Genomic DNA, 24,086 nt, shown 5'->3' on the forward strand with positions numbered 1-24,086 from the left:
GCTGGAATAGCAGAGAACATCAGCCAGGAAAGCCACTCCATCATCCTACCACAGCAGCACACAGCAGTGCTGTGCAGACAGGCACTGGCTGCCAGTCATGCTGCCAGCCTGGGGTTAGCGCTGCTGGAGGGGTACTCGCTAGAAAACGACCAGTGCTGGATGGCTCAAGGCATTTCTTTATTGCTACAGGAATGGGAACAGCGGAGTTCAAGTAAAAAGATGAACTTTGGGTCATCAGGGGCTCCAGCCCCAGGGAAGGCTTGTGTCTGTGTGCATAGCCACAGCCCCGACCTGCCCTGGGGCAGTGAGCTGGGCTGGAGTGAGGGGGGTTCCCCATGGGCAGGCCCAGCCTGTGCTCACGGGGAACAGAACCACTGGTCCTGCTGCTAGTGCCCAATTAACGTGTGGGACACCACGGGGCCAATGTGCCCAGGAGGGAATCTGTGAAAGGAAATGCAGTCCCCTTCGGTGGTGCCTTAGGGAACAATCCCTGAACCCTCAGTGCTGAGCCTGGGGTGTTGGCTAGGACTGCAGAGGACTGTCCTGGGAGAGGAACACATGGCATGGAGCAGGACACCTCTTAAGGAATGCTCCAAGAAGGGCCAGGCTAGGCAGAGCAGCTCAGTGGAGCTTGTGGCTCACCTGGTTCCTGCAGTAACTTCGCTGGCAACTGCTGTTCTCCAGCCCATGTGCTTGTAAGGGACTGCAGAAAGGCCACCTCAGGTCATGAGGTGCAGCAGCTCACCAGCTTGCTCTGCAAACTGGTGGCTGAGTCATGGGGTGGCCTTGTGCTTCAGGCCACAGCCCTGGGTTGGCCACCTCGGTGATAGTGACCTGCTTATCTAAGGGACGTGTCAGGGCTGCAGCCTTGAGCCTGCTGGCAGCAGAGGACTTCGCTCTGCACCGCCTAGTGAGGCAAAGGCCAGATTACGGCTGGGGTGAGGCAGAGAGGAAAGATCCAGTGTCCGTAGCTGCCTCAGCCCACAAGTTCTGGTTCTGACATGGAGATGATGGAGTGCAGGGTTGAGATGGTCTTCAAGAAAGAGTCCAAGCCCTCGGGGCCCAGGCTGTCAGCCAGTCCTGGTTCTGCTGGTGCAACTGCACAGTGGGTACCACCAGTGTCACGGCCCGTTTCCTTGGCTTGGCGGCACCACCACCTTGTCCAGCCAGAGCAGGGTGAGCTGGGCCGAGCGCAGCTGCCGGCGGTGGATGCGGCGCAGCCGCAGGAGGTAGAGGACTATGGCCAGCGCTACGACCAAGATGCAAGCAAAGAAGAGATAGTGGTTGTAGACAAAAGAGAGGCGCAGCCAGGAGGTGTGTACTTGCCGAACGCTCTCCTGCCGGAGATCCCTGCAGAGAGGAGTCAGGCCTGGCCGTGAGATGCCATGGGGTATTACCAGGGTCCTGCGCTGCTGTTCCCCTTGCTGGGGCAGCAGAGCACTCACCCAGTGCAGTAACTCCTGCTCCTCCCCAACCACTCTTCCCTGAGTGACACCCCCAGTACCTGAGTGGCAGAAACCGAGTCTTGTAGAGAATGGCTCCCAGCGTCCACTGCACCTCCCGGTCGTACACCAGCTGGGCCGTGCGCAGGCTGGGGTAGTCCAAGGGGAAGTGAAAGCCCTGGTGAAGGACTTGGTACATCCAGGCTGATTTGAAGCACTGATACCTGCAGACACAGCATGCGGGAGCATCAGTCAGATGCTGTCACCTACACCAGAGTCCCACCGCCAAGGAGTTCCAGCAGCAGCACCCCCTCCAGCAAAGCCCCTTACTTCAGCCGGTGCTGGTCAGCATGTGCTGAGTAGAGACCGCCACGGAAGCGCTGGGTCAGCACTTCCCATCGCTGGCTGCAGTACTCCTGGGGAACAGAGAAGTTGGGGGTCAGAGCAGAGGAACAGCCTCCACTCCCTCCCGGTCCCAGGAACTTCCTGGGTCCCAGCTCCCTGGGCTGGGGCAGCACCCACCTGGGCGGCGGAGGTGAAGGTAGGGGCACTGTAGCGGCCCCCCAGGCGCAGCACGTCCTCAGTGCAGTAGAAGAATTCAGAGAAGCCGTAAAATTCGCTGTTGCCAAAGTCGATGGGTGCTTTGTAGGCCCCCACTAGGGAGGCCTGGCTGCTGTTGGGCCCAGCCAGGAGGGGCTGCAGCAGCTCTCTGCAGGCCGGCCAGTCCCCTCGTCCCCGCATGTACAGGGTTTGGCCACCCCTGGCCACCGTGTCCTCCAGCCCCACAGGCAGGCAAGGGTCCAGGAAAGGCGTCTCGGGGCTCAGCCCTGTCTGCTGGCTGTGCAGGCTGAAAAACAAGGCAGGAAGGAAAGGCAATCACATGGGGGATCCTGTACCACCTCCCAAAAGCCTCACCTAGCAGTGGCCCGCAGCCGGATACACGCTGCACCAGACCAGGTCATGTCCCCTTGTACCCCATGGTGCTGGCACCCACCCTGCCACCTCCTGCCAAAGCCAAACTCCCCAGATCTGTCACATTGACCTGTGGCTATGTGCCCTGAGCACCTGCGGGGTGCAAGAAGGCACAGTCCAACCCACCCAGCTCGCAGAGATCCGCACCCCTGCGCAGCCCCCGGGGAGCTGGAGGCAGGGTTTGCTCCTGGCACAGGAGTACCTGAGCACCAAGCCTCTCCGCCTCTGGCAACAGCTTCACGTAGCGCTCTGGGAAGGGGAGACAGGAGACCGAGCTCGAAGTGGGGATGCGATGGAAAGATGTGCTGAGTGAATCAGTGCTAGAGAAGGAGGGAAAGTCAGAGCAAGAAAAGCCAAAAGCCACCAGAGGGGCCTCCCCACAGCCTGCCAAGAAGGGAGGAGGAGGAAGGCAGGGTGCTGTGGCACTGGTAATGCCTGCCAAGCTTGGAGAAGGGCAGTACTTGTGCACGCTGTGCCAGCCAGGGCATCTGCTGCTGCCAGCGTGGCTGTGGGAGCTGTTATCACCACGGGCAGCTCTTGGGGCAAACCCAATGGGAAGAAGCTGGCGTGAAGGAACCAGCACCCCATTTCACAATACCCCAGCCGGGGCACCGCTAGGCGAGGCAGCAATACCGGTTGTGCACAGAGGTCTGGTTCAGCACAAGCTCCTCATAGCGCTGCCGGGCAAAATTGCCCCCAAAGCCCAGGAAGGTGTTGACGTAGACACGGTACACGTGGCCAGTGTGCTGCACGTCACAGCCGAGGTTGAATTCTGCCAGCAAGCTCTTAGCAGTCTCCTCCTGGGGACGCAGAGAGGTCTGTGATCAGCAGTGACCCAGGGAAGGCAGAGGCTGCTCTCAGGACCGGCCAGCCAGATACGCACCTGCTGCGGGGAGAAGGCTCCGGAGTCGGGCACTTCGTAGGCGATCTGCAGGGAGGCGCCCCCCATGTCTAGGATCCCAACCGTTCGTTTCCGAACCAAGGGCTCTCCCTGGTCCCCCAGCGCTACGGTGACCACAGCATCCTCCTCTACAACCCACAGCAACATGTCAGCAAGGGGCAGGGCCTGGGGTGGCATCTCGTCCCTTCCACCACTAGCCCCCAGAGCATCCACCACTGGAAGCCGCTACAGGAACACCACCACAAACCCTCTCTCCCTGCTTCTTCTCCCAAAATGCTGCAGGTGTCTGCCTCGTGCAGGGACTTGTTCCTGTGACCGGGGCAGGTGCCACTCCAGGCCCCAGGTCCAGGAGGGTTTCACGCGCATGGCTGGGGTCAGGCATTGCCTGACCTGAGGGGCAGATGCTGCCTGCTCCAGAGCCTGCTCTTAAGTCCAGCGCCGGGGCAAGCCCCAGCAGCAGGGCTCTGCTCAGACCCCTCCCAGCCGCCCCGCAAGCAGTCAGACTCACCATCCTCGTGATCAAACCGGCCCAGGACAAAGTTTATGCCAATCCACGCGTAGACACCTGTACGAGACAGAAAAGGTCATTACTGCAGTATGCTAAAGGGAACCAAGCAGTGCTCCGCGGCAGCTCCTACCTTCCTGTTTCCCCGAGATTACTTCTGCATGTGATTTGGAGAAAAGGAAGTCAAACTCCAGGGGCACATTTCTCACCAAGTCCTCCAGGATTGCAGCTTGCTGCCTGCAAGGGCACAGGAGAGGAAGAGATGCTGAGGGACCTTCGCCAGCGACGCTCCTTTGCGGGAGCGCAAGAGACAGTGGGAATCCTGTGGCAATACACCCCACGTCCAGCCCCATGAGTCCTGTTGCTGCATCCAATGCGCTTTGGAGATGAGAAACTACATCTGTCCATTTGAGACTTCAGTCCCAAGTGTCTCCTCTCACCTTGCTCCCAGTGTGCTCAAACCCTCCTTCTGCAGCCCTCGCTGCTTGCTCCTTTCTCAAATCCCCCCCAGGATTCCTAATTCTCCCATGAGGCTCGAGACAAGGTAGTTCTCTTCACCCTTCTCGCAGCTGAGGGACCCCAGCGCGTCCCTGGCCCCCCCCGACGTGGGCCGACGAGCTCACCTCTCGGGCAGCAGCCGCATGCCGGCCGTGCACAGGATGTACAGCGGAGTTTCCTTGTGTTTCGGAGCCGGGACATGGGCTGCCGCAAACTGAAGCAGAGGCCGCAGGTAGGGGGTAGCTCGCTCCGGGGCTGCCGCCGCCACGGAGATGCCTGCCCGGGGAAGGGAGGCTGCGAACCGGCCCAGCCCCGCCGCGGGCAGCGGCCGTGCCCGTCCGGTGCGCGGCGGAGGAGCACACCGGGGAGCGGAGAGGGGTGGCACCGACCTGGTTTAATTTTCTTGACGACGGGGCGGCTGCTCCGGTCCCTCATCTGCCTGATGTCCAGCAGGTCGTGGGGGTTCCCGTTGTGCGGGGGCCAGAAGTAGACGAAGACCCGGGACCCGCTGCTCCCGCAGTCGACGACCACCCCGTAATTGAGGGCGGAGTCCTCGGTGTCGGTGGCCGTCAGCTCCTCCACCCGCGCCAGGTTCCTGCGGCCCGGGGGAGCGGGGACGGGACACGGGGGCGCCTCAGCACCGGCGGGCACCGGCCAGCCCCGCGCCCCCGGCAGCCCCCGTCCCCGCTCACCTCTCGTCGCGCCGGGCGGCGCGGGGCGGCGCGGCCCAGCGGCGGGGGACGGCGGCCGCCAGCAGCAGCAGCAGCCCCACGGCGAGGACGAGGGCCAGCCCCAGCGGCGCCGGGCGCTGCCGCGGCCACGGGCAGGGTGCCGCTGAGCGCCACGACGGGCAGGAAACGCCGATCCTGCGGAGAGAGGGCACGGCACAGCTCAGCGCCGGGCCCGGGCCGAGCCCCGGCCCCCCAGCCCGGCCCCCCAGCCCGGCCCCCCGGCCCGGCCCCCCGGCCCGGCCCCGCTCACCTGGCCATGTGCGCCCGCCGCCGCACGCCCGCGCATCGCCCCGCTGCCGGCACCCGCCGCCGGCACCGGCGGCCACGTCACCAGGGGCGCGGCCAATAGGGGCCCCCGCCGCCGAGCCCCTGCCGGCCGGCGGAGCCACGCCCACGCGGCCCGGTGACCAATCGGGGCGGGGCGGAGCGGCGCCCCCAGGCGGCCGAGGGCCGCGCCTGGCTTCGCCCTTGCTCCCGCGTCCGACCTTCGCCGGGAGACGTCACCGGGAGACTTCCTACCGCCAGCGCCCAGCCAATCCGAAGCGCCCAAATAAACAACACGCGCCGAGAGTCGGAATGGCGGGCGAGGAGGCCAATGGCGGCCCTCTGGCCCCGCGGAGAGGAACAGCGGGAGGGCCAAAGGTCGCTGACTTGCAGCCCAATGAACTGCGCGGTGGGGCGGGACGTAAAGTTGAGGCAGCCAATGGCCTGCGCAGAGGCGCGGGGTGGGGAGTCCCGGCGGCCAACGGGCAGCGCGCCTCAGCGCGCCGGAGGGAGCAGCCGGCCAGTGGCGGCGTCCGAGCCGCGGCGGAGGTGGCCAATGAGCTCGGCGTGCGGGGGCGGTGGGCGGTGGGGCCGAGCCAGTGGGCGCCCGGCGGAGGCGGGGGACGGGCTGCGGCGGCCAATAGGCGCTGCGGGGCGGAGCTGGGCGGGAGTCGGGGGGCGGGGCGACGCTGCGCGGGGCCGGGGCGGCGGCGGCGGCGGCGGTGGCGGCGGCGCCATGGAGCTGGGGGCGGGCGCGGGGGCGGGCGCGGGCCCGGGCCCCGGCGCGCGGGGCGGCGCGGAGTCGGGCCGCGTCCTGCTGCTGCTGATGGGCGGCGGCGGCGCCGCGGGCCGGGCGCGGCGGGGCGGCGCGGAGGCGGGGCCAGGTCCCGGTCCCGGTGCAGGCCCGGGGGGGCCCGAGCCGCGCTCTCCGCCTGCCCCTGACTACGAGGCGCTGCCGCAGGGCGCCGCCGTCTCCACGCACATGCTGGCGGGCGCCGTGGCGGGCGTCATGGAGCACTGCGTGATGTACCCCGTCGACTGCGTCAAGGTGCCGGCGGCGGGGCGGGGGCGCGGCGCGGAAGGGGACACGGGGTGGAGGGCAAACCGAAGCCTACCGGGGAGAGAGGCGGGGCGGGAGGTGCCCCGGCCAGGCCCCGCGGGGGTAACGGGCCGCCCGCCCGGGCCTTGTGTTCCAGACGCGGATGCAGAGCCTGCGGCCGGAGCCCGCTGCCCGTTACCGGAATGTGCTGGAGGCCCTGTGGCGCATCGCTCGCACCGAGGGCGTCTGGCGGCCCATGCGGGGCCTGAACATCACCGCCACCGGCGCCGGCCCGGCCCACGCCCTCTACTTCGCCTGCTACGAAAAGTTAAAAAAGACGCTGAGCGACGTCATCCACGCGGGGGGCAATAGCCATGTGGCCAACGGTACTGCTCCCGACCCCCCCCGGGAGCCACGGGGGCCGGGGGCCGCCCCCCTGCCACCCCGGGGTGGGGAGCGGGGTGGGGAGAGGCCGAGCGCGGCCGTAGGGACGCTTGGTCTGGTCCCGCTCAGCCGCCGGGTGTCAGCCGCTGCGGGGCCGGGGGGCCGTGCTTGTCCTAAGGCCCCGCGCTCTCTCCAGCCGCGAGCCAGTGCCGTGCTGGCGCGGTGCCGGGCAGCGGGAAGCACTGGTCCTACGCCTGCTGGAGCTGCTCCCAGGTATCTGGCTTGAAGCAGGTTAGTGGCCGACACCAGCCCTGGCTCAGGAGGATGCCGGCGGACAGGAACTGCCCGCAGACGTGCTGGGACTGGCCGCGACTGCGTGGGTCGGTGCTGGAGCTCGCTCTAGGAGCGCCTGTGGTTTTGGAGCCCGTCTTGCCGTGGTGCCCATTACTCATCTTGATGAGTTGCTGTGGTGGGGAAAGCACGGGGCTAAGGGGAGAGCGGGGCATGTCCCACCCTTGGAAGGCATGCGGCAGAGTGCCGTCAGGTTTCTCTTTTGCCGTGGGGTGTGGGGACGCTCGCTGTCCTCTGGGCCCCAGTCACCTGGTGGTGTGTCCCCATCGGCCTGTCCCTGAGTGAGTCCTGGTCAGCCCACGGGACTTGACAACCTGTCGCAATCCTCTCCCTCTTCCTTGAGCTCTCTCCGGCTGGGAACTGCTGAGGACCAGCCCGCCTCTTGGAGGGGAGACGGAGGCTACCTTCGGATCCTGCCCTCTTCCAGGGGCCTCCTCCTGTGCCTTGGCGGGCGACTCGGGGCTGTGGTGGAGCCCTGGGGTCCCTCGCCTCCCCCCCCCAGCCTCACATGTGGCAGTTCTTGTTTTGCAGGTGCAGCCGGGTGTGTAGCAACGTTGCTCCACGATGCAGCCATGAACCCTGCTGAAGGTAACGGTGGTCCTGGCCTCCTGGGGAGGGGAGAATCAGGGGCTGCCCGGGCCACTCGAGTCCGCTCTACGGCACAGAGGGTGCTCTGCTTGTTGCTCACCTGACTGCAAAGATCTTTTGGGGGCCAGTGGCTGTGGCTCCAGTTAAGGAGTCCGGTCGCTGCCTGTTACGGAGAGGGTAGATAGAGGAGATTCATTCTAGGGAGCACAGCAAACCCCAGATTAGGAGTAGCCAGGAGAGCACCGGCCTTTTGCCCAGGGCTGGCTGGGGACAGTTACCTGGAGCAGGAGAGAAGGCAAGAGGGGTGTGATCTGTGCTGCTGAATTCATTTTGAGTGTGGAAATTGGCCGTTGCTGTGCTGAGATCTCAGGGAGGTGTGGTACGGTTCTGGGCCTGTGTTCAGGAGGACAGTTAAAAGAACAGGCTACAGAAGGCACGGTAGAGAACTCAGGAGAAGGGAGATCATGTGTTGTGAAATGTCTGGAAGATACTGATTTTGTTGAGCCTGGTATGTATGGAAAAGGTGGAGAGAGTTTGTAATTAAAGTCTGTGAATGTGGTCAGAAAAGGAGGAATAACAAGGAAAGACTTATTTTAAACATTTTTTTTTTCCTCTTGAAACTGGAGGGCTCGTGATGGTGCAGGCTTCAGCTCTTCTGGGCCCAGCCTGCCTGCTGCCTGGCTGGGACTCTGAGGAGCAGGCAGCTGCATGGCCAGAGCGTTGTCATTCCTTCCCTGGAGCTCGTCTTCTTACCACGACTGTAGTAGTTTGTAGTCACATCATTTTTAGTTCCTGTGGTCATATTGAAACAGGGGGAGGCAGGACAGAGGCAGGTTGCGCTCTGGGCTCCCCTGCCCTGCTCTTGGATGTGTTGGAGGGAGCTTGGCATTTGTTTCTTGCCCTGGCGCATCTGCATTTCGGCAGCGGTCACTAACAATGCCTGGTTGGTGGGCTCTGTGACGTGCTGTGGATATTCTGGGCTGTGGCAGGGGCGGCTGGGGAGGGACAGGCTCATCCAGATCGAGAGCCGTCTGGAATATAAGAGATGCAGAGGGGATTCTCCTGACTGTGCAGTAGCTCTGCAGCACTGGATGGGGAGACATGGTCGCTTGGGAGCGAGGGTGGATCTGGAGTATAAGCGCCTGGGTATTGGGGTGTTCCCGGGGGCTGCGGCAGCTGTGGGGTTTGCAGGTGGTGATGTGTGTGTAACGATGATGCCTCAGCAGATCTAAATGGCTGCACTCCTGCTTGGGGATGCGCAGGGCACTGCTGGTCTTTCTTGTCCATCATTAGCTCTTAAGCCAGCCTGACTAAACTCTGGGCACTCGCAGGAAGCCTGGCTTCACACTTACCCTTTCTCTCTCCTCTTCTCCACGCCTGGGTCCTGGCTGCTGCTGCTGGCTGCCGCCGTCTGTCCCAAGTGGTCAAACAGAGGATGCAGATGTACAACTCGCCTTACCAGCGTGTGACGGACTGTGTGCGGGCTGTGTGGCGCAACGAAGGGGCCGGAGCTTTCTACCGCAGCTACACCACCCAGCTCACCATGAACATCCCCTTCCAAGCCATTCACTTCATGACCTACGAGTTCTTGCAAGAGCAGCTCAACCCCCACAGACAGTACAACCCAGGCTCCCACATGGTCTCCGGAGCCTGTGCGGGGGCTGTCGCTGCCGCTGCCACTACGCCTTTGGACGTTTGCAAAACACTGCTCAACACCCAGGAGTCCCTGGCCTTGAGCTCCAACATCAGCGGACATATCACAGGCATGGCCAATGCCTTCAGGACGGTGTACCAAGTGGGCGGTGTGACCGCCTACTTCAGAGGGGTCCAGGCGAGAGTCATTTATCAGATGCCCTCGACAGCAATTGCCTGGTCCGTGTACGAGTTCTTCAAATACATCCTCACCAAGCGCCAGGAGGAGCGCCGGGCTGGGAAGTGAGCCAGAGCCGAACGCCCTTCCAGACCTGCTTCACCTCCCCTCCTGGTTTGTCTTCTGACCCCTCTCCCTTTCAGTTTGGTTGGTGTTGAAGAGAGGGGGCAGCAAAGCCCTTCGGGGCTTAGCAATGCCATTTCTTGCCTGTGGCTGCTGCAGCTCTGCTCAAGCTGCACGGCTTGCTCTCTCCCAGGGTTCTCTGAGATGTCCCGCTGGGAGCTGCAGCCCAGGTCATGTCCCCTGGCACTTCGGTGGAGCTGTGCTCCTTTCCTTCCCTTAACAAAAACCTTTTCTCGCGCAAAGCTTGCCCCTCCTCGGAGGAGAAGGTGAATGTCCTGCCCTGCCTCTGGCAGGGTCAAGCTGAGCTCTCAGTCGCCAAGGAGGGGGCGGCACTGCCTAGGATGCTGGGGACTTTGTCTGGCTTTTGGCTGAAGCGAAGTGTAAGCCTTGCCGTTGTCTTGTAGCACGCACACGTGATGCTGACTGCCCCAGTGGTGGTGGAGGGGGGAGAGGATGGCACTTGAGGAGGGGAGCCTGTAGGTTTGTTTTTGTTCCTGCTCTTGACACCTCCAATAAAAACTGTTCTGCTCTATCCTCATGTCCCCTTCTTACTCCCGCATGGCCCAGCTCCCAGCGCTGCGCCTTTCTGACTGTGCCCGGTGCTGAGCTCTTTTGATGGGTGCCAGAGGGGGAAGAGAAATGGGGTCTGGAGGTGGCGATGGCAGGAGGAGGCCCGCCTGGCCCAGCCACCCTGGCAACATGCAGGGAGGAAGAGGACGGTCTCCATCACCTTTGGCTCAGCCTGCCACTGGCATGGGCTGTGACCCCACTGGAGAAGCTGAGGTTTATGCTCCTCAGCCAGGCAGTCCTGCACCCCCAGTCGGATGGGGGTCCTCAGGATGCCGCCAGACCACTCTAAATGGAAGTGATGGCAGGAGGGTCCTGGGTTGCATGTGCTGGGGACAGAACAAGAATTCTGGCACTGGGTGAGGCTGGAGGGCTTCGTGCACTTTGCAGAGGAGGTCAGGGGCTCAGCAGGGCTTTTGCCTCCTCATTTTGAGTAATGAAACTAGTTTGTGCCTTGTTGGGCATCTTAAAACGCTATCCACACGCCTGCTCAAAATGCTAATATTTTTTCCAATCTGATGATAATTAATAGAATACGTGATTTTTTTTTACCATTTTATTAGCTGTCTTGATAACGAGTTCTTCTAGGGTCCCACCCAGCTCTGGACCTGTCAGCCAGCCTCGTTGTCTTGCGTGCTGGGCACCAAAGTATCACCTAGGTGCGCTGACCTTCCCAGAGAAGAGCTCTGAGTTTCTGGAGCCAGCTGCCCCTGGGTGACGCCTGGCTCTCGCGGGATGCTCCCATAGTGCTTGCAGGAGGGGCATGTGTCCCGCAGTGCCGTGCCCAAAATAACTCCCTGGAGGAAATGCGTTCACAGCCGTGGTATGTGCTGCTGGTGAGCAGCTTGGGGCTGCTGCAGAGGATCCACCGGCCTGGCCTGGCCTGCGTGGTGGGCTGCTAGGGTGGCGAGGGGAAGGAGGGATTTTCCTGCGGCTGGAAAGGCTGCTGAGTGAGCAGGGGGGGATGTGCAGTCCTCAAGGGCACTGGGCCCCAGCACTGCCAGGGGGCTGGAGGGCAGGGACCCCCACGCTGCAGGGCTGGGTGCTTGATACTCCGCCGAAGCCCCAGCCCAGCCCCAGCTCCACCTTTCTCTTAAGAAGCTCTCTTGTCCCTGGTTCCTGAGCGTGGGTGACTGATGCTGAGCAACCGCCAGTGGGGTTTTCGTTGGCTTCTCGGCAGGTCTGGGCGTCCCTGGGCACAGAGCGGCCACAGCCACCATAGCCTGGGTCTGCTTGGGTTGTGTGCCCATCCTCTGCTTCCTGGCATGGGCTGCACGCTCCCGGCCCTGCTTTTTCTGCACAAGCAGGAGGATGAGAAACTCCTTAAAGAAACAAAAGCCACCGGAAGGCGGGAGCCTCCAGTTTTCCCACCATTTCAGGAGCTGGGGCTTTAAGAAATAGCCTGAGTATTGCAAGATTTGGCAGCCCTGCGGCTCCTCCACCCAAGAGGGAGAAATCCGAGAAGCAGAAATGGCTGGGAGAGACCAGGGGAGGATTAGCTTGGCGGGCAGGGCATTAGGCAGAATTCGAGTACAACTGGGCTCTGCCAGGACGGGTTTCCCAGTCCATAAGCTGAAAGCTGTTGGTAGTGGAGCTGCAGCTTCACCTTTAGCCCTCACCACTCACCGGGGCAATGAGAGACCCCGCAGAGGGAAAGGCATAAACACGGGCTGCGGAGAGATTCACAGTATTAAATCCATCAGCTGCTGGAAGAAGCTCTATAAATGTCAGCGGGCGAAGGCATGATTGAATGTGACTCCAAGATGTTTCCAGGAATAACTGGCCACAGAAATGCTGGGGGAGGAAGCAAGACCCCCGGCAATGGGGAGATAAGTCAGCACAGCGCAGAGATTGTGAGCACTTGGCCCCTGGCACGGGCATGGCCTTTCTGGTCTCCTCGCGCTTTGCCAGCTTATCCAGCAGCAGCTGGGTGTTGCCCAGGGCAGGCACCAGCAGCCCTGCGGAGGATGGTGCTGCCTGTGAGGGGTCTGGCGCTGCAGGGACGGCAGAGCCACCCAGGGGGTTTCCAGATATCCTTCGGGCCAGTCCAAGACTGGAAAAAGCCCCTGTCCTGCTGCCGTCTCCATGCCCTGAGCTGAACCTCTGCTTCAGACCGAGGGCTGGCCATGGCGGCGCACAGATGCTCCCCATCTCTGCTGGGGCACGGTGTCCCCTTACCAGCCGGCCCAGTTCCTCTGGCACCTTTGGCACGATGAGATGCCCAGAGGTAACGGAGTTATTGGCTGATTCAGCCATGGCCGCTGCCTTTCCAAGGCCTGGTAATGCCTCAGCAAAGCCGTGTTGCTCTGGGTCTGTCCTACGGCCTCCTAGGTATTTGGCTGCGCTTCGAGTGAGATCCCTCCTACAGCCTCTTCTGAGTAAAGAGACTATTTTTGGCTTTCCAGCAAGGAAGCCATTCTCATCCCGGCAGAGTTTTGGAGACAACCCCTTTTTTCCTTTCGCCTCCTTGCAAGATTCCCAGCCACATCCAGCACGGGCAGGGATCTGCTGCCTTGCTTTCCCATGTCCAACTGCCCGCTCAAGCCTTGTTCTGCCGCTGATGCTGGGGGGGTCCTGGGTGGGGATGAGCCCTGCAGCCCCCCGAGCAGGCAGAGACAGGCAGCGCTGCCAGCCTTGCCCCGTTTTGGGTGACAGATCTGGGGCTGCCGTGGCTCTGCAGTGGCACAAGCCCAAGCTATTTCAGGCAGCCCAAGTTTGCCGTGCCAGGAGCAGCTCAGGAGACCCCGGCCACCTTCCTGGGGGAACTGGAGACGCCTGCACTCCTGCGGGTTAAGGGCAGCGCTGGGGACCAAGTTGCTCTTTCCTGCTGGAGGGGAGCTGGGGCTGTTTCATCTCCCCTAGAGCAAGAAGGGGGCACCCCTCCAGTGTGTCTGCCCTATATCTTCAGCAGAGGGCTGGCGGGCTCCTGAGCGGCTCCTGTCTCAGGGACCCCACGCAGGGCACTGGGTCCCAGCCCACAGGGGCTTTTGCTAGCCCTCCTTGGTGGGAGGCAGGGAGCAGGCAAGGCACCATCCCACCAAACCACATCCCTGCCCCTCCTCTGCCAGCCCCCTGGGCTACTCCAAGCTTTCCTGCCTCCCAGTCCCTCTGCAGTGGGTACCGGAGAGCCCTGCTTGGTGGGAGGAGGTGGCGGGAGCCCACGGGGAACACAGAGGTGGGCTCCCAGCCTCCTTTCAGCCCCAACCCACTCTGGCTCTGGGATTTCTCAGGGCTCTGTCAGACCCCAATAAAGTTGCACAAGTTCTCATGACCCCATGGCCTTACAGCAATGGTAAACGTGGGTACCAGGGCTGCCTGGACACAGAGCAGACATTGCCTCTGGTGGGCCCTGGGAAACCCTCTTCTGACCCACGTTGCTGCCTGGGTTAAAATACTGAGAGACAACCCCTGACTGGGCTGGTTCCAGCCTGCCTGGCTCCAGCAGAGCATCTCGGTGCAGGAAGGGAGGGAATAGCCTGGAAGGTGAAGCTGAGGCCAAAAACCTGCTTTCTTGGCTGTAAAGAGTCACCAGAGGAAGCAATTCCCAGAGCCGGGCTGGAACTGCTCTCAGTGTGTCTGGTTTGATGGGGAAATATTGGGAATGCCCGTACTTAGCGCAAAGTGGCCCTGGGAAGGTGCTGCCTGGCTGGAGCTGGGGTGCAAGCAGGCGGCGTGTGGCTCTGGGAAGGTGGCAGAGGCAGGATAAGAGCCTCTCCCGGGCCGGATGGGGCTGGCACAGGGGTGGCAGCAGGGCTTACTCTCCCAGGGGCACGTGGCTGGGTACAGGGGGGACAGCTCAAGTGTGCCGTGACACTAGAGCCTGCTCTGGGGTCAGTCTCAGAAACAGCCAGGCTGTCCCAGGAGATGGGGGGAGCTCCAGTCCTAATGACTCCAGCCCAGTACACCTGCAGGTACTGCACTGGCGGCAGTGCTGGCCCCGGAGAAACCCTGCAAGCCCCCAGGACATCTACAGCACGGGGGCTGACATAAGAGCTTCCTAGCAGGGCGCAGGTCGCCTCTGGCGTGGCACAGCGGGTGCCAGGAGAAATACAAACCCAAGCAGCCTTCTCCTCTGTCCCTGGCACCTTTGGGTGCTTCTTAAACCTGAGCAGTGTGTCACCCTGAGCATTGCCAAGGGCTGCAAAAAGGGAAGGGAGCAGGGAATTGGGCCAAAATTGGGGCTGTGCCTCCGGCAGGGACACAGCTCCCTCTGGTGAGGATGCAGCCACACCGGGCACCAGGCGCTGGACACCATAATCGTCAAAATTGTCAGGAGACCCCCTCCCCACCAGCTCCCGCAGAGCCTTGCAGGGGCACCCGGCCACCCCCCCCAACCCCATCCCGCACCAGCCGCGCAGCCCCCGGGGCGGCAGGGACAGGGAGCACCTGTCGCTCCCCGTCCCCGGGTGCCGGTAGATGGCGGTGGCGCATCTCGCTCCGGGACAGGACCTCGCAGCCGTGTCCCAGCAGGCAGCCCCGGGGTCCCAGCCGGGGACCCTCCCCGGCTCCAGCAGCATCCGCCTGCAGCAGCCCCGGGCGCGGCGAGGGGTCCTCCCCGGGAAAGCGACCGGGAATTTTGTGTCCCAGACAGCGAACCACGGCCCGCTGCAGCCGGGAGGGGTTCGGGCACGACCCAGGGGGAGGCTCTGGCCTTCAGCATCGCCCTGCTCTGCAGGGAAGGAAGATGCAGTCCTCTTCTCTGGAGGGGTCACCTGAATCCCTTGTCGCAGCACGGCGCCGGGTCTCACCGGTGCAGGAAGCTGAAGGAACAGCTAAAACATGCGAGTCCCCCCACCCCGCTTAGTCGGGTGTAGTAATTTCATGACACATGGGACAGGCTGGAGGACTGGGCGGGGGTGTGTGTCTGTGGCTGCCAATCAGTCATCCAAGGAAGGGCAGTGGGAGAAATCCCTGCAGGAGGCACAAGTACCGACATTTTTATTTAATTACCTGACCCACGGCTGGCCAGAGCTTCCTTCTTTTGCCCCCTGGAGAGTGCTTGTGCCACAGCCGTGCATTGCCATTGGCAGGAGGAGCGTCCAGCATTGCCGGCATCGGCTGCCCACTGAGAACCGACAGCTCCGCAGAGGCCAAGCGGCCTCCCAGTTCGAGGCGCGGGGCGGCTACAATGGGAAGCGCCGCAAAGCAGGAGCTGCCGCTCCAACCCAGCTCCAACGCAGAGAGAGCACCACTGCACCTCCCCAGCATGGAGCTGGGCTCCCGGGCTCCCGGCCCCAAGCAGGTGGCTGTGCCTGGGTGGAAGCAGATGGGACAAGAACTCAGTGAGGTCTGCCGGGGTCCATGGGCAGCCTGGTCAGCCTCGCTGGGAGCAGGCATCCTGCTCCGCACCCGGGCAAGCTCTTTGCTGATGGCAGCAAGTGGGTGGTGAAGAGAGAAGGACGAAGGGCATGAGGAGGAGGGATGACCGCCATGGGGAGCGAGTGGGCAGGAATGGAAAAAGATGTCTGGACGGAGAGGAAAACAGAGCACATCTGTGGTGCTGCAGAGGGAGCAGTGCTGCTCCCGCACGGTCCTGAGCATGATGGAGAGGCCTCGGAAAAACAGCTAGCACTCAGGTTTGGATAGAGCCTCCCTGGGAACCGCTGGACAGAGGCGTGTTCTGCTCATGGGCTCCTCCTTGGCCAGGAAACCTGAACGAAAAACAGAGCTGGAGCCCGTGCACAGAGCAGGCCTGAGGCCTGGTAGTTAAAGCCTGGCTGCTCCCTTGCTTTAAGTCGGCGCATTGTTTTAGGGAACCTCGTCCCTGTCTGAAATGAATCGGCACCTCCCCTCCCTGACTTCCAAACAGCAGTAAATCCCCCGATCAACCAGGAAGAAACAACATGTGCCCTCTGCCCCTTGACCATGGCCCTCCCCATCGCTCCCTCCCCGATGTCCCTCCAGCCGCACCACTGCCACAGCGGGACCATGTCGGAGGGATTTCCACCAGCGCCCTGCACCTCTCGCTTCTCAACCCGCAAGCGCCATCCCATTCCACCCCGGGGCGCGGGGGACAAGGTACGTCACAGGCAGGCGCTGCCTCCAGCGCAGCCACGCAGCAACTTCCCTCCATTGTATCTCCCCTCCCTGGACAGCCCAACCAATCTACGGTCTCCCACCATCTCCCTCCCACTGGCCTCCGCCGGCTGTTCCTCCTCTTTGGAGCACTTCACTTCCGCTGCCCTGCGCCAGGCTCTCCGGCATCGCCGTCTCTGTGCTGCGCCATCCTCCCCACTGGCTCGGGCGCTTTGGACGAGCATCTGGAGAGAGGTCCCTCCCACTAAGCCCCTGCCCTCCCCCCAGTCTGAGCTGGTGGGACAGCTGGGATCTGTCCCAGGAATGGGGCTTGCTATGGTGGACATCCAGAAACTTCCACCGCCGTGCCACATCGGCCTGCAGCCGGGCCTCTCGGCACCCCCTAGCTGGGCACTGCTCCAGCTCTGCATGGGGAGAGCGGGGTCAGGGAGCACACATGGGTGTCACCAGGCATCAGTGGGATGAGGACAACGCTGACCTCATGCCTACGGCAATGCTGGGTGCTGTTGGTGCTTGATAATGATGGTACTACCCGGCGTTACCTCTTGCAATGCGGCCGTGGGGTCCCCGCGTACCCCTTTTTTTTACTTAACTGTCCATGCTCCAGAGACTGTGGCTACAGATGTGGGCAGCGTGTCCCATGCAGGGCTCTCATCTCATCGGGAGCCTCTGGGAGCTGCTGGGGATGCAGTGGATTTCTAACCAGCTGCCACGTACTTGAAGGGGATGTGCTAAGCTGGGAGCTCCTCTGACACACCCTGATTTCAGAGGAGCTTTTGTTGTGGTTACAATTCCTCCGGTTTGCACGCAAAGGCACGAACTCACACGGGTCCCCTGTTTTTTGCAGACAAGTCTGGCAGAACATGGAGGAAAGTGCAACTCTTTCCTATGGCAGAGACAAATCTCCCGAGCCTGACTGCTGCGGCGCAGGGAGAGCATTACCTATCTTTGTTCTTGGCTATCCTGTTCCTACCCACGAGACCACGGGGCCTTAACCGCTCATCTCTGAAAGCCAAGAGCAGGGCCTGGGCTTCCTCTCCCGCGACACCTTGCTACCATCCAGCAAACAATCGGCTGGGTGTGCCGCATCCTCTCCCAGCACTGGCCCCACGAAGCCTGCCGGCCTCGGGGTGGCCCGCCGGACAGCGGGGTGCCGTGCCGAGCCAGGGCTGGCAGCCGGGGCCTGCTGCTTGCCCACTCCATCCCCAAAACGTTGCAGATGAGAGAATTTCTCCAGTTCCTCTCAAGCAGCAAACCCCAAGGGTGCGCATTCAGCTCGCGCGGTGGAAATGCACGGCGTAAAACCGAGCTTAACAGCGTGAACAGTCTGCAATAGCAGACAAAAAAAAACCCGGTCCTCTGCCCGTGGCAGAGGGACCGCCACAGGACACGCATGGGGAGGGCATGGGGACGGCACGGTGGGCATCGCTGGACAAGGTGGGGGGCGTACCGAGCGGCTGGGCGGCGTCCGTCCCGGCGGCTTTGAGAAGGCTCCGCTGGAAACATCCTCGGGAGCTGCGGCGTCGCGGCCGGGCAGACGGTGCGGGAAAGCTGCCCGCGGCTCCGGTCTCCGCTGCCGCCCGGGTCGAGCCAGACGGAGTTCCGCGGGGGGTTCGGCCCTCCCCGGGCGCGGGTCCGGCCCCGGCCCCGGCGCTCGGCGGGACCCGCACAGCAGAGGCACGGCTGCGGCGGCGGGGCCGGGACCGCCCGGAGAGCTCCGCGGCGGCGGCGGCGGCAGCGGCGGGACGGGGCGGCCGGGACGGGGCGGGCGGGGGGCGACCCCACCACCGGTCCCGCGGGGCTCGGGGGCCCTCGGCCGACCCCTCCCCCTGCAGCCGAGTGAAATGGCTGAACATGTAGCAATAATGCCCCGGCATTCAGGCTGCCCGGCCCGGCCGGCCCTAATCAGCGGCCCGCGGACCCCCCTTCTCTCCCCCGGCGCTCCCAGAAAGGGGAACAAAACCCAGCACGTTTCTGCAGCCCCCGCGCATAAAGCGCCGGGCCTGGGCCTCAGTGGGGGGCAAAGCGGCCCGTCAATCTCGGCGCCGGGGCCCCTTTGTCCCTCGCCTCCCTGCCACACCTTTTGTTCCCGAATCCAATAAGCGCCTATTCCCGCTACCTTCCTCGGCGGCTCCTTTCAGTGCCGGCCCGGCGGCCACAATGGGCCCGGCTCTGAGCTGCGCGGCCCCATTCAGCGCCCTTGGCACGCTCACAAGCCCGGCCGGGCCGCCCTGCCCCGCGGGCGCGCCGCCGCGACCGCCCCGCCGACGGGCACCGGCCCCGGCCCCGGCCCCGGCGGGCGAAGGAGGAGCGGGCGGCGGATATTGCACCTGGTTTATTGACTGACTGGGCGAGCTGGCGCTGGCGGTAACCGATACAGAGGAGAGAGAGGGGCCGCGACACCCCCCACCCCCGGGCCCCGCCGTCGGCTTTTTACAAGCAAAGCTGCTCCGCTGGCGCGGCGCGATCGGCCCCGGCCCGCCCGGCCGTCGCGGCGGTTCCGTGGGGCGGCTGCGCTTCGCTGCGAGCTCGGGCGGCCCCGTCCCGTCCCGTCCTGTCCTGTCCTGCCGCTCCGCCCCTGCACCGCGACTTGCGGGAGCGCCGGGGTCCCACCGCGCCGTCCCTCCGCCACCGCCGCCGCTCCTCCGGTCCGGGGCGCGTATTGCGGGTGATAACAGGGCCCCGGAGCCACCGGGCCGTCCTGCCGGTCCGCTCCCGGCCCTCAGTGCGTGCGGGCTACCAGGCCCGGATGCCCTGCAGTGCTCCCTGGCCGCAGGAGGGCCCCGCCGCCGCCTGGTGCAGGGGCTGCCCGCCGCCGCCGAAGCCCCCCAGGCCGCCCACGTTCACGAAGGGGCCGGCGGCCGCCGCTGGGCTGCAGGCGGCTTGCACGGAGGCGCCGCCGGTGCCCGCCGGATAGGTGCAGCCGTAGCCAGGGTTGTAGGAGGCGGCGTTGCCGTAGCCGTAGGCGGGGAAGCCGTTGTAGGAGTAGGGCCCGTTGTACGCCGAGCTGTAGCCCTGCGAGCCGCCCAGGCACGGCTTGCCGTCGCGGACCAGCACGGGCACGGCCACCCTGCGCGGCGGCGGCGGGGCCGCGGGGCCGCCCAGCTCCAGCGACTTGTCCTGCCGCTGCCGCTTGCACTTGTAGCGCCGGTTCTGGAACCAGATCTTCACCTGCGTGGAGGTGAGCTTGAGGCTGCTGGCCAGGTGCTCCCGCTCGGGCGCCGACAGGTAACGCTGCTGCTTGAACCGCCGCTCCAGCTCGAAGACCTGCGCCTGGGAGAAGAGGACGCGCGGCTTCCTCCGGCTCCGCTGCTTCGGCCTCTCCGCCTCCTCCGCCTTCTCCGCCGCATCCAGCGGCTTCTTCAGGACGCAGCTCTCTGCACGGGGGGAGCACAGGTCACGGCTGCGCCTCGCCGACGCGCGGCACTCGCTGCTCCCGACGGGACCCGCCGTCGGGCAACCGCCGGGACCGGCCGCCTCTAGCACCGCCCGCGCTTGCGAAGGGCCGGTTCGGGCGGCGGGGTTACCGCCGCGGCACGGCAGGGCCGACCCCGGGCCAGCGACACCTGCTCCGCTGCTTTGCTCCCGGAGGGCCCAGCCGCAGCGGGCGCGGGTCGGGCCCAACCCGCCGCCGTTCCTCCCTCTCCGCTACCGAAATTGCGGAGCGCGGGCCTGATCCTGCAGCTCCGGGGCCCTGAGGAGGCGCTTACCGGGGAGGCGGCGAGAGGGGCGCGGCGGCCGCCCCACGACATGCCGGTCCCGGCTCGACGTGCCCGGGGACGCGGTGGCGGCGGGGACCAGGTTGCAGCGCCGGGACCGGTGCTCCGCGGGGCGATGCCCAGCGGGCTGGAAAGGCACCGCAGGGAGCGAGCGCGGGCCTGTCCCGCTCGGGGCTGGGGTGGCGGGGAGCGCGGCGCGGCCGATACTCACTTGGGTCGCGGGTAGCGGGGTCCAGCTCCTCTCCCGGGCCGGGGGCCTCGCAGGAGCCGCGCAGCACGGCGTGAACGTAGTTGTCGGCGGAGATCCGCGCGTCCGCCTGGCTGCCGGGCGCTGCCATGGGGCTTAGGTACGAGAGCTTCTCCTCCTCCTCTTCCTCCTCGCCGTCGGAGAAGCGGGCGCCGTCGGCGGCCGCCAGCAGGCAGGCGGCGGGGTGGAAGTGGTGCTCCAGGTGGTGCGGGAGCTGGGCCCCATAGTGCGGGTCCTGCTGCTGCTCCAGGTTGAGGATGTCTTTGACAGAGAAGGGGGTGGAGGTGACGGGGCTCGGTAACATCATCGGGGCAGCGCAAGCGGCCAGGCAGTCCCGCGGGCCCCGGCGGCGGCTCGGCGGGGAGGGCCGCACCCGGTGCGGGACGCGGCGGGGGAGGGAAGCAGGCAGCGCCGAGAGACGAGGGGCCGCGCCTGCTCCTGTCTAAGTTGCCTCCATTAGCCCGGCTTGGGGGGGTCTGCGTTTTGTTACAGCTTCTGCAGGGACAGCCAAGGGCTCGGGAGCCTCCTCTGCCCCGGGCCGGCACGTCACGGTGAGGAGGGGCCGCGGGCCGGGGGCGGCCTCGCCATTGGAGGGAGGGGGAGGCAGAGCCGGCCCCCTGCCCGGCTCCGGCCGCCCGGCCAGAAATAGCAATGTATTAAGGCTGCGCTCGGGGAGGTCGCTTCCCCGCCGAGAGCCTCGCCGGCCCGGTACGCGCCCGGCAGGGGCGCGGGGACGGTGCTCCGGGGTCCCCGCAGAGAGCCGCGGCCGCCGCCGCCGCGCCTCCCAGTGCTAAGCACGTGTAGGTAGGTAGGGACCCCCGCCCCGCCGCGCCCCGCAGGCCCCTGTCCGCACACTCCTCGGTCCGGCCCCGAGAGCGGCGAACACATGCGGGCCTGCCGGCCCGGCCTTCCCCGCGCCGCCAGCGCGGCCGCCCGCTCCCGCAAGTGCTTCCCGCCGGCCCGGGCGCGGCGCGGAGTGAGGTTCGCCCCCGCCGCCCCGTACACCCCCGGAGCCGACGGCGGCCCCGCCGCCCCGGGCGGACCGTAGCCGAGTGATGTACACCTAGTCCACCCGCTCCGCGTCCCCGGTGACCCCGCAGATCCCCCTGCAACGGGACAATCTGCCGCCCGCCCCGGCTTGCCGCAGCCGATGCGTGGCGCGGCCGCCCGAGCCGAAGCGCGCTCCGCCGCCGCCACCGGATCGGGCCCCGCAGCCCCGCTACCGCCGGGCCCAGCCGGACCGGGTCGGGTGGGCAGCCCGGGGCCGCGGAGGCGCGGGGCTGGGTGGGTTGCACTACTCTGCGTCTTTCGGTGTTTTCTTTCGTTTTCTTTCGTTTTCTTTCGTTTTGTTTCGTTTCTCCAGCCGCTGACAGGCGGCGAGCGGCTCCACCGAGCCGCCACGCCGCCGTGCTGGCCGGTAACGCGTCGAGCGAGCCTGCCGATCCCCCTCCGCACCGCGAGTCCCTCGGTCCCGGGGCTGCGCCCAACACCAGTCGAGTACCCCAGTGCTGCGCGGTGGGGGTTACCGCGGCCCCCCGTCGGTGCCCCGCGTCCCCTGAACCCCGCCAAGGGCTCAGCGCCGCCGCGACGCGGGGAACGAGTGCATCGAAGGCGGGGCGGGGGGTCTCGGGAGAGACATTTCGTTGTGATTAAAATTCTACCGCCCCACAGAGCTCGGATCGGCGCCGGGGCGAGGCCGCGGGGAGCCGGGCGCCAGTACCGGGCAGGTGAGTGTCCCCGGGCCGGGCTGCGCGGGGCCTTCCCGGACGCTTCTCTCGGGTCCTTACCGGCCGGCGGCTTCGCCGTTTACCGGCTCTGTCGGTGCCCTCTTTTCCCCGACTCCCGCACGCCCCGGAGGAACCCGTTTACCGTCGGCGCAGCCCGAAACGGGAGCCTGGGCCCCTGCGCATTTCGCAGCAGCTCGGGCGTTCCTGGTGCCGCGGCGGGGCCGGTTCCCGTTCTCCCGGATCGTTCTCACCGCGCCGCTTCGAACCTCTCGCCCTAAATCGCGGCGAATCGATCTCTGCTCGCCGCTCCCCGTGCCACCCGCCTTCCTCCCGCCCTGAAGCCGCCCGGTCCGGACGGTGGACGGGAAAGGCGCTAGCCGTAACCAGGCCTGACCGGGACTCGGCTCTGTCCCGTGCCGCCACTGCGCGGAGAAGCCCGCCGCGGCCTCAATAACAATTAGCAATAATTAGCGCTTTATCGGTGTTACACATCGGCGGCCCTGCCCGCTCCCGCCCGCCTCAGGGCCCTGCTCCTGCGGGTGGTTGCAGGCATGGAGGCCCAGCGGGGGCTTTGCACCGAGCCAGGCTCCCCGGGATCCCCAAGGAACCCACGCGCTTCAGGACATCTCCCCGGCAGTGGGAGCGGTTTTTCCACCGGGATCTCCCTCAATCGTGCAGCCGCCGACTCTAGAAAAGTGCTTGGGGAACCTACGTCCCGCGGAGGGAGCGAGCCCGACATGGGTGGGAGCACCGTCCCACGCCGGCAACCGAGCCCTGCCGGCATCCCTGCTTTGGTGGGACAGGATCAGGCCCGCTTCGGCGGAACGGGAGCGGCGATTTCCCGGCTGGAAAAGCCGAGGAAGCGGAGAGATGCTCGGGCCCTGTCGTGCCGCTCGGCGCCCGCCGCCCCGGTACCGGAGCGGCGGGCGCCGAGGGGCATGACCGGACCAGGGCCAACGGCGCGGCGGTGCAGAAACCCGGGGAGGGCGCAGCCCCGGTACGCGGCTCCGGGGCTTTCCCAAACCGTCTGGGTTGGGGTCAGCAGGCTATTAATGGTTATTTTATTTATATCATTAACGGCGTCCCCTGAGCTCTGTTTACAGCGGGGCCTTGTTGTCCCGACCGCTCCTGCGCTCTTGTTTAGACAGGGGATTATTGTAATGGATGGAGCTCGCCGTGCTGATGCTGCAGCGGAGCCAAGACCCCCCCCCCCCACCCTTTACCCCCCCTACTCGGGTCCGGGGAGCGGGGGGAGCAGCCCTGCAGCGGCCCCGCACGTCGCGGCTGGCGTCCCGCCCCCGGACCCCGCACCCCGGGGCGGCAGGCGCTGGCAGCCCGGTAGCAGGGCTCGCTCGGGGCGATGCTATCAAGCCCCAGGGCTGCTAATTGCTCCATTAGTCTCGCGCTGGAGCCGACCCCGCGCTAATGGCCGTAAACAAACAAACACGTTAATCCGGCCCTGTCTCCGCAGCTCCGCTGCTGGGGGAGCCAACGAGGGGGACGGGAGGCCCTCGGCGGGCGGCACCCACCTGCCCGCCGTCCCGGAGACCCTCGGGCGCGGGGCCGGTGCGGACCCGTGCCGCCGGGAGCTGCCCCACCGCACCCGGCTCTATTTACACTGAGCCTGCCCTTGTGTAAACGCTGCGCGCCGTGGTTTATCTCAGGGCCCGTCTGTTTCTCGTTCTCTGTCAGCAGCGCCCGGTGAAGGATGGCCCTTTCCCAGCGGCTGGGCCCTGATTTATGTGAGAACCGCAGCGCTCCCGGGGACGCCCCCGCAACGGCGGGGCCGGCGATGCCACGCGGAGAAGCGGCTGGGTGCCGGGGCAGCGACCCCACTGACGAAGCCGTCGATGGGGAGCCGGCCCGCACCGGTCCCGCATGCACGGGCACCTGCCGGCAGCGGGCCCATGCTCTCCACGCACGGGGGGGGTGCGGGCACGGAGCGGCACCGCCTGCAGCTCCCAGCCTGGGCCCACCGCACCCGTCTGGGCATGGTCCTGGCCCGCCGCGCCTCCCGGGGTAAGGGACGGCTTTTATCCCAGCCGCTTGCCCAGGAATGACTCTTTTCCACAATTTTTTTTTTAATTTCTTTATTCGGCAGGAGAGCAGGGAGCTCCTGTAG

General features: G+C 65.3%; 4 protein-coding genes across 4 annotated transcripts; 2 read left to right on the forward strand and 2 right to left on the reverse strand.

Moving 5' to 3' along the window:
* Nucleotides 1-156: 156 nt before the first annotated feature.
* On the reverse strand, nt 157-5,659 carry ENTPD7 (ectonucleoside triphosphate diphosphohydrolase 7). The gene is made up of 12 exons (XM_086751759.1): nt 5,300-5,659; nt 5,011-5,184; nt 4,708-4,913; nt 4,444-4,594; nt 3,954-4,057; nt 3,824-3,880; nt 3,298-3,443; nt 3,048-3,214; nt 1,965-2,289; nt 1,773-1,858; nt 1,505-1,666; nt 157-1,350 (listed from the first exon to the last, which is right to left on the reverse strand). The coding sequence occupies exons 1-12, from the start codon at nt 5,305-5,307 to the stop codon at nt 1,122-1,124; spliced, it is 1,815 nt and encodes a 604-aa protein (XP_086607885.1). The 5' UTR covers nt 5,308-5,659; the 3' UTR covers nt 157-1,121.
* Nucleotides 5,660-6,034: 375 nt separating this feature from the next.
* SLC25A28 (solute carrier family 25 member 28) lies at nt 6,035-10,200 on the forward strand. The gene is made up of 4 exons (XM_086751763.1): nt 6,035-6,361; nt 6,510-6,738; nt 7,619-7,675; nt 9,097-10,200. Exons 1-4 carry the CDS (start codon nt 6,050-6,052, stop codon nt 9,612-9,614), a joined length of 1,116 nt encoding a protein of 371 aa, XP_086607889.1. The 5' UTR covers nt 6,035-6,049; the 3' UTR covers nt 9,615-10,200.
* Nucleotides 10,201-18,591: 8,391 nt separating this feature from the next.
* Nucleotides 18,592-20,706, reverse strand: NKX2-3 (NK2 homeobox 3). Its single transcript, XM_086752354.1, has 2 exons — nt 20,202-20,706; nt 18,592-19,648 (listed from the first exon to the last, which is right to left on the reverse strand). The coding sequence occupies exons 1-2, from the start codon at nt 20,542-20,544 to the stop codon at nt 19,008-19,010; spliced, it is 984 nt and encodes a 327-aa protein (XP_086608480.1). The 5' UTR covers nt 20,545-20,706; the 3' UTR covers nt 18,592-19,007.
* A 1,809-nt stretch (nt 20,707-22,515) lies between these two features.
* Nucleotides 22,516-23,669, forward strand: LOC147600102 (uncharacterized). The gene is given in 7 exon segments (XM_086752422.1): nt 22,516-22,875; nt 23,109-23,253; nt 23,256-23,332; nt 23,334-23,368; nt 23,370-23,451; nt 23,453-23,557; nt 23,559-23,669. Coding segments are annotated over 7 exon segments (915 nt in total).
* Nucleotides 23,670-24,086: the final 417 nt, after the last annotated feature.

The sequence above is a fragment of the Chlamydotis macqueenii genome, chromosome 7 (genome assembly GCF_036417535.1).
Source record: "Chlamydotis macqueenii isolate bChlMac1 chromosome 7, bChlMac1.mat, whole genome shotgun sequence".
Taxonomy (NCBI): Eukaryota; Metazoa; Chordata; class Aves; order Otidiformes; family Otididae; genus Chlamydotis; species Chlamydotis macqueenii.

Coding starts and splice junctions, on each gene's coding strand:
- ENTPD7 (XM_086751759.1), bottom strand. Junction 3,215..3,297: donor GAGCCTTCTCCCCGCAGCAG/GTGCGTATCTGG, acceptor CTGCGTCCCCAG/GAGGAGACTGCTAAGAGCTT. Junction 1,859..1,964: donor CCTTCACCTCCGCCGCCCAG/GTGGGTGCTGCC, acceptor TCTGTTCCCCAG/GAGTACTGCAGCCAGCGATG.
- SLC25A28 (XM_086751763.1), top strand. CDS start 6,050: ATGGAGCTGGGGGCGGGCGCGGGGGCGGGCGCGGGCCCGGGCCCCGGC. Junction 6,739..7,618: donor CAATAGCCATGTGGCCAACG/GTACTGCTCCCG, acceptor CTTGTTTTGCAG/GTGCAGCCGGGTGTGTAGCA. Junction 7,676..9,096: donor AGCCATGAACCCTGCTGAAG/GTAACGGTGGTC, acceptor GTCTGTCCCAAG/TGGTCAAACAGAGGATGCAG.
- NKX2-3 (XM_086752354.1), bottom strand. CDS start 20,544: ATGATGTTACCGAGCCCCGTCACCTCCACCCCCTTCTCTGTCAAAGAC. Junction 19,649..20,201: donor CCCCGCTACCCGCGACCCAA/GTGAGTATCGGC, acceptor CCCCCCGTGCAG/AGAGCTGCGTCCTGAAGAAG.